Here is an 8,391-nt window from a genome sequence, read left to right on the forward strand (position 1 = left end):
AGTGGGAAGTGAGTCGCTCTAGAGTCTGAAGGGCTGAAGACTGGCAGAGGCTATTGGAAGCAGGCAGGTCACATCCCTTGAGAGTGGGTTGGGTGAAAGGGCATGAGAAGGGTGGAACTCCAGCTGCTAAGTGGAACCAACCGGCTGACCAGTTAGCTCAAATCAGGGTGCTTGATGACGTATGGGAAGAGTGGGAATGGCTAGCTGAGCGGCTACACATCAAATGAGGCCAGTCTGGGAAGGCGGATCTGTATTATGAGTGCCGGTCTCGGGGGTGGCCAGCGTCTATGGCAACATGTGAAGCAGTCCTCACAGCCTGCCCACAATGCCGAATAAGGCTTAAAGCTGACCACCCGAACCAAGCCCCAGCCCAGCACATCAGACAGCGCAAAGCCCTTTGGAGCACTTGGCAGGTTGACTATGTCGGGCCATTAAACCCATCCCGTGGAAAGAAGTTCATCCTGGTAGGAGTGGAAGTGGTTTCGGGGCTGTCGGCGGCTACAGCTGTCAGCGCTGGCACCGGGGACCAGATGGTGTGAGTGTGTGAATGGTTCAGTGTTTTACCCACCCCTGAGTGCATTCAAACTGATAATGGGTCGCATTTTTATGGCCACTGTGGTGCAAGACTGGGCTTGAGGGGAAGGCATCAAATGGGTGTTCCATACACCATACTATCCTCAGGCTAACTGTATAGTTGAATGAACCAATGGTTTGATTAAAAGACAGGCTGATGTCTCACGCCACAGCTGGGACATGCGATTACCACAGGCGGTCTTTATTGTTAAGAACTGCTGGGGAAGTTATGGAAACCCCAAAATTCAAGTGTTTTGTCCTACGGGACCATTAACGGGTGACAACCCTATACTGGATGATAAAAGGGACCAGTTCCCTCTATGGACGTACGTGGGCCAACCTGTAATGGTAAAACTACCTCAAACTGGTACTGTACCCATGACATTGGCAAAACCCAGAGGCTTATATGCCTGGGAAGCTCTGGACGGGAGCGGAAAAACCTACTGTATTAGTGCTCGGTGGATAATCCCTAACTTCTAACCCTGAAAGCCCAGTCCCAGGGGACTGAGGCCCATTTTTTTTCGTAGTCTCTTACAGGACAATGGAGGGATGGACCATTCTGTTGCTCCTGCTGGTGGCAACAGCAACTAATGCAGATGACTCGGACCTGGATGGCAACATAGTGGCAAAGATGATGTAGGATTTGCGCAGATGATGAACCTAACAAAGGTAACAGTCTGTTTACCCACTCCCAGGTCAGCGGAGGACCCTTTACACATTTTCATACAGGACATCAACATATCACTAGCCCTTGAATTAACATGGGGTCAATAGAACAATTATAGCTGGAAGTTCTGGGAAAGCATAGGGGACGTAGGCTATACCCATATCATTTATAGCTGGTCACCGTGCACGGTAAATGCTAGTTTGGTATGAGATGCCAAATGCAATTACTGTCTCTTAACTGACCCATAAAGCCACGGGGTGGAGCGTTGACAGCACTACACCCTGTCCCGAAGTTCCATGGGGAACCACTAATTGTGGCTCTCTGTGGGGTGTTGACGATTGCTCACTAGTGTATACCAAGCCACTGAATGCTTCTTGGTGTATCAAACATCCTGACAGAGACAGTAACGAATGCCCTAGCACATGCAATAACAACTCATTCGACTGCCTACTCAATTGCACATGGGCCAGATACAGCTATGCACCTAGTTGGTATGGGGGAAAAGATAAGGCACACCCAACAGGGGAATCTCCACTCTGGGACTGCCAAATGGAAATTGGTTGTAAGATATAGATAAGATGCCCCTGTTGTGGCTGTATCTACCAGCCCAAGAAGCCTTGGCTGCTTATGCAGCAATACCAGCTATTCACATCCCTCTGTCCTAAATTGCCATAAAAGAGACTATTGTCGCCCCCTCTTCACCACTCCAGGTTTGTGCCGAACATCTTTCGTCTCTGCACCCTGCTGATTTAGTGTTGGGCATGCTCTGATGGCCACCTATATTCCCAGCTATACCCAACTATCCCAAAACTGGCCTTCATGTTATCTGTGCTTTCCCTGTGTCCTATCTACCGGGAAGGGCCCGTACCACAGCAATGATGGGATCGTGTGCCAAGGGATGTACAGAAGGGGTGGAAAAATGCTCCAGCAAGGACTGGGTGGTGGTCAGAGTCAATCTTTGGAATGGGGATTGCTCCAGTGTGAAACAGACACTCTATTCTGGAGCTGAGCCTACAGCTAGAGGCGCTAATAAACTCTACGCATGACAGCATAGGCTTCTTAAACCATCAATTAGAAGAAAACGGCAACATTACCATTCAAAACCATGCCATGTTAGACTTAATCCTATAGAAGGAGAAAGGTGTATGCGGGAGGCTGAATGTATCGCTAGACGACTGTTGTGTCCACATCCCAAAAGTTTCGGTGCCACTACAAGAATAGATGAATAAGATGAAGAAGATAGCTAAAGACACAAGAGAAATCACTACTGCACTAGGGACTAATTGGTCGGGGAAAGTTTTTAATGTGTTTGGGTTTTCCATGTCGGGGTGGCTAACTAGCCTACTTCAGTCTTTGATGATGATCATAATTGTGATTGCTGTAATTTGTATTGTTGTAAGCTGCATTAAGAGCACCATAACGAAATCTGTATCCACCCTGAAGTACACTCCCTTAAAACCTGCCCCTGAAACTAACGCTACCCTGAATCCCACTTATGACACTGACATGCCCCTAAAACCGACCCATGCAATAGACATTCCCCTCCCCAAACCCTGTCCGTGTGTTAGATGTCCCAACACAACCCCAGGATGGTGCTCATGTGTTCGCCCGTTGCTATCGTTAATTGTTGCTATAATGTTGGATATTGATACATGGTTGATAGTTTATTGTGGGATTACCTGGTTGGTCACTAATGATGCCTGGCAACAGCTGAAAGATGCTTAAAGAATGATGATCCACAGTGGGTGTTAAACTCACCAACACTGTGCCCACTTTTAACTTTGGAGGCAACAGGGTATAAATGGGGCACCGCCAGAGACCCTTTGAGTGTGGTCTTCTCGGAGCAGTGGGCCTGTGTTCGGGAGCTCTGCCCTTGGGTTGGGATGCTGCCTGAGGGAACTTCCTGGGACTGAGTGCCCTCACCTCCTTTTGCTGAGTGGTTTCTTCTGGATATATCCTTGAGTGAGCCCTCACCCCGCCCCCCAGGGTGAGCGATTATATCTTCTGGGTACCCACGAGAGAGACAGAGTTTCCTCCTTGGTGAGTGAGTGTGTGTGCCCACTGTGGATCACCATTCCTGTGTGTATTGCCGTGTAGTAACAATACCCTGACTGACACCTCAAACCTGTTATGTGCTAAATGTTATTGGAGTGCTGATTAATTTGTTTACCCCTGTTCCTCATTGGTTTCTGTCTGTGTGGTTTTGGCTGTTTTGTGGAATGAAGTTGCCTGGCTTTGTCCCTCGGTTGAGTTAGTTTTAGTGTACCTGCATGACACTGTGGAGAAAATCCTGGGAGAGGGTCGATGTCCCTACCTTGGTCAGGGACCTCCCAGGCAGCAGGTGTGATGCTTCAGTGCTCACCCTGTGGAGCCCGGCTGTTGAGCGGAGCCCGTCCTCCAGCGACCTGAAGGTTGTGCAGGTCTGTGGGTGACCCAAGGGGCAACTGAAGGGTTGCCATGAGCAACTGACAGCAACACACAACACGGAACCTCTGCCCACAGCTGTGTCACGGGGAGGCCCTTGCTCAGCTCTGGCAAGGGACCCAGTCGCCTTGTCTTGGCCTTGGCACGTGCCAAATTTCTGATGCTCAGGAGTCCTCTGTTGTCATGACCTGGGGGTTTGCAGGGCTGTGGGGGTTGCCAGAGGAGTCCAAACCCTGTTCTTTTGAAACGTGAATGGCTCAGCTTCCAGTCCCCCCTTTCTCCTTTTTCCATTCAAGGAGGTCCCCTTCTTTGCTTGCCAAACCCTTGCAGTCCTTCCTCCTCCTTCCCATCCCCTGTACAGACATTGTCTTGCCTGGGCACTGATAACATAGCCTTCACGGCTCTGAGGCCCGGTAGTGACTGTCACCAAATTGGTGAGCGTGAGGCAGAAAAAGAGCTTAGAACTGGCTTTAAAGGGCACTATGGCTCTGTTAGCTGCCAGACAGCTCACTATTACAGGTGGATAGTAGTTGAAGTTGGGGGCCCTCAGTGTTTACTTCTCTAAAGCAGCACAGAGCAGGCATCCAAGGTGGACTCTGCTTGCTGACTGTAAAACCACCCCTAATGCTAACACAGTCAATAATGCGTCTGCTTTTTGGACGGTGTTTTTCACCTGCCTGGATGCTCGAGTGACCTCTGTGTTTCAGAGCAAGCACTGAAATACAGCTTCTGGGACCTAACAGTGTTGTTACCTCATCCTCATGATAGGAGCAGACCTACATGCCTGATGAAGCAAGCCAAATTTGCCTCCAGAGTAAATGCTTCAAGCTGGTGGACCCAAGGTATACCTGCCCACAAGGCATGTAGAGGTGCCTACCCCCTTGTTCAGCTGGGATGCAGGGCTGGCCCAGCTGCCCTATCAGCCCAACAGCTCTCACCACCCTCCCCTGCCCCGCAGCCTTGCGCCCCGTGCCGGCGGAGCCGAAGGCAAGCCTCTGCAGGGCCAGCGTGTGGGTGCCTGTGTCCCCCACGCATATGCGCCAGTGCCCCTTTCTTGCGAGCACATCACCGTCATGGGGCGCAGGGGAGTGCAGAGGAGCCCCTGCCTCTTGCCGCTGTTCCCCGGCCGGCACAGGTGGTGCCGTTCCCCTTCCCACCAGGACCGAAACCCCGGCCAGTCCCGTTGGCTTGTTTTCTCACTGTGCTGGCAGAGAAATAGCAGCAGGAGCCAGCTCCACCTGCAGCCACAGCTCCCTGCCAGCTTGTCTCCTCTGGGACGCCTCTTAGGGACCTATTGAAACATGCACGTGTGGAGGATGCCGTCAGGCGAGCGTGTGACTGCAGAGCTGGTTTTCCTGCTCCTGTTTGGGAAAACCCACAATTTGCTGCAGGTGCCAGAGGCGTACCTCAGAAGAAGGGACTCAGGCCAGGAGACACGCTGAATTTAATACATGAGGAGTCCCCGTGTGCCTGGTACAGCCGTGGCCCCTTTTGATCAGCAGGTCTTCTCCCAGGTGGTGCCCAGCCCTGGCTTCTGGGTGGGTGCAGCAGGCTGGCTGTAGAAGTAGCTGGAGAGGAGGCGAGCAGGGCAAGCCCAAGGGGAGGACTTTTCTCAGGCAGTTTGGACCACCAGACCTCTGGAGAGGTGCAACGACAAAGATGCCAAAGCATTCAGCGCTGGCCTGATGCTGACCCTAGCGGGGCAGTGGGAATGTTACCAGCCATGTCAGTGGGCTCAGAGTGATGCCAGCATTGCCCACGCCTGGATTTCTTCCCCGTGGGGTCTGAACAAGCAGGAAAAGCCCTGGGCAAAAGTACTCCTAAGGACATAACAAAAGGAAGTCTAGATGGCTTTGGGTGGATTTATGCATTTCTACATGGTGGCTAATGTAGTGATTACAAAAATGAGTGTTTTTTCTTTCCCTTTTCTCCCTACATACAGAGACTGTAAGAGCTTGTCTGTTTTGTAACACAGTAATGCTCATGACTCAGGAAGAGTAGTTCCAAAAAGCAGAAGGTAACTGAAATGAAATAGACGGGACACATCAAAATCAAGGCCTTTAATAAAATAAAACATCTGTTTTTCTTTCCCAAAAGTTGTGTTAAAAATATGTAAATACACATTGGTTCAAAGTGGAGAGAAAGCTCCTGGTTCTGGGGGTACCTTGTAATTTTTCAACGCAATGAAGCCAACTAGACAAACGTATTTGGAGGATTGGACTGAATAGGCCAGGCAAGCTTTTTTTCCTTTGCTTCTCTGTTAAAAGCATCATAGATGGAGTCTTTGGTGACAGTTTTGGCCGGAGCTGGGATTTCTGCGATCCCAACATGATTTTTTTTGGCTATCCTGGAACTGGTGGTGATGGTGTATGCGTTGCTTCTGTAGCATTTCATGGTGGACATGCAAAAAGTCTCTTTCATCCCTCTTCTGAAGTTTGCATTATACACGGAGTAGAGGGTTGGCTTAGAGGCTGAAGAACTGAAGGAGATGCAGGTGATGGCCAGGAAAACCAAGGAGCTTTTTCTGTAGTCTGCTTCCTGGGGGTGCCACAGCTGTACCACGTAAAAAGGGAGCCAGGACAGGAGAAACACCGAGTTTAACATTAAGAACATCTTGATGGTTTTCACTTTTGTTCTTGGGACAATATTCATTGTCCTCCTGACGGTCATGCCATCGGTGCCTATTCTCCAAATGTACTTGATGACCTTCTGGTAGAAGAGGATGATGAGGATGGACGGGATCAAAAATACCACCAAGAGCTGGACGATACCGTAGACGGCTCCTTCCCAAGAATCTGGGAGAAAAAAGTTGCAGTGGTCGTCACTGTTGGAGCCATAGAACAAGAAAGCCGGTGATGCAAATACAGCGTCAACTAGCCAAGAGGCCAGAATCATTTTCTTGGCTTTCTCCCTGGACACTTTGAAGCTCAGGGGGTAGACGATAGTGTAGAATCGATCCACACATATAGAGAGGAGCACGTGTGTCTGGACTCCAGGGCTGAGGTACTGTATGTACCTTACCAGCTTGCACATCACGTTCCCCAGGGGCCAGCTGCCGTAGGCAAACTGCAGCAGCACGAAGGGCACGCTTGCGACACTAATGAGAAGGTCTGCGCAAGCCATGGAGACGACAAAATAGTTGGTGGTGGATTGTGTCCTCCGGCTTCTGTGGATCACTAAGCAAACGAGGGAGTTTCCAAAGACAGAAACCAGCCACAGGGCTCCCAAAACCATGCCAGCTGCTGCAATTTCCCCCGGCCTCAGTTCATAGTGCAAGACAGTGCGGTTCCTGCTTGAGCTGGGTGCTATGGGTGACTCCGTCATCTCGTAGCCAGCAGGAGGGATGGAGGTTTCGGGGTAGCTCTTGTTCTGCAGCAGGAGCAGTAAGGTAGGGAGAACAAAAGGACCGCTGCTGTTCTCCATGCTGTGGGCAAACATGGCCACGTCCTTGGCTCAGGCTGCATAAAGAGAGAAGAGAAAAGCTTATATTGAACAAGTATGTGTGAAAAGCCTACCATGACCAATGAAAGATTATTTTAAGTGGTACACGTCCTGCTTAAAGTAGTAGATTGCAGAGAAATGGTCAGAAATATACGGTAAGACTATCTGGTCCAGCAGAGGCCATTAAGTTTCATGGCGATTTTTATTCATGGCCTGACTATTTTAGGAGAGGCATTTGTGTCCTCTGAAAGGTAAAGGTCCCTTTCACAGAGAGAGACTGAGGTGCAGGTTCACCAACGCTGGTGACCTGCAAACGGAGTGAGCGGATTATGCCCCACTGATCCCAGAAATGAGCTGTACTCCCTGGTGTCTGTGGAAGTGGCAAAAAAGCAGAGCAACAGTGTCCCTGCTCACTTGACTTGGCACAAATCCATCACGTAGATAGACAAAGCAGGTGTTTCTTATAGCGAGAGGTGGAATGGGGAGTACTCTTTTCCATGATAGTAGCGTCTTCACTGATAAGGAGCCTGGCAGCCAAACCCTGTTCCCATCCAATCATTAGTAACATTGGTGTGAATATCCCTAATATCCCTGAATCTTTTTGTTTCCGGACATAATTTTGGGAGGTAAGCGAGGTCTGGATTTGAAGGCAAACGAAAGACCAGCACAGTGGAAGTAGTGGCAGCAAGCTGGGTGGGTGCTCCTCAGCGTGACTCCTCCTCAGCCCTTCCACAGTGAGGCCATTTCATCAGGAGCTGGACATTGTATACCTTGGAGAGCCTGTCCTGAACATGAACGCTGTCCCCACACACCCTTGCCTCCTTAGTTACCTGCCCCATGAAGGGCAGCAGTTCCCTCTGTCAGCGGGAGCACAAGGTGGCACGACAACCTCCCCCCAAAACCTGCACAAGACTTTTTTATCAACGGCAGAGTTTTGATGTCGAAGGAGAAGTCTGGGGGAGGAGATAAATCACAGAATCACAGAATCACAGAATCATATAGGTTGGAAAAGACCTTTAAGATCATCGAGTCCAACCATAAACCTAACACTGCCAAAAACCACCACTACACCATGTCCCTAAGCACCTCATCCAAACGTCCTTTAAATACCTCCAGGGATGGCGACTCAACCACTTCCCTGGGCAGTCTGTTCCAATGCTTGATAACCCTCTCGGTGAAGAAAAATTTCCTAATATCCAGTCTAAACCTCCCCTGGTGCAACTTGAGGCCATTGATGCCCTGATGCAGCTGAGATGTGGGGGGAGCCGGTTGCTTTCCAGCAGCAG

The 8,391-nt window shown here is 50.1% G+C and overlaps 1 protein-coding gene across 1 annotated transcript; it reads right to left on the reverse strand.

Annotated features, from left to right (window-relative positions):
• Positions 1-5,857: 5,857 nt before the first annotated feature.
• On the reverse strand, positions 5,858-7,102 carry LOC142404746 (putative G-protein coupled receptor 19). Its single transcript, XM_075491746.1, has one exon. It carries the CDS (start codon positions 7,100-7,102, stop codon positions 5,858-5,860), a length of 1,245 nt encoding a protein of 414 aa, XP_075347861.1.
• Between the last annotated feature and the right edge of the window lie 1,289 nt (positions 7,103-8,391).

The sequence above is a fragment of the Mycteria americana genome, chromosome 1 (assembly GCF_035582795.1).
Source record: "Mycteria americana isolate JAX WOST 10 ecotype Jacksonville Zoo and Gardens chromosome 1, USCA_MyAme_1.0, whole genome shotgun sequence".
Taxonomy (NCBI): Eukaryota; Metazoa; Chordata; class Aves; order Ciconiiformes; family Ciconiidae; genus Mycteria; species Mycteria americana.

What these genes read in the sequence shown, in the direction of transcription:
- LOC142404746 (XM_075491746.1), bottom strand. Translation starts at nt 7,102, where the DNA reads ATGTTTGCCCACAGCATGGAGAACAGCAGCGGTCCTTTTGTTCTCCCT.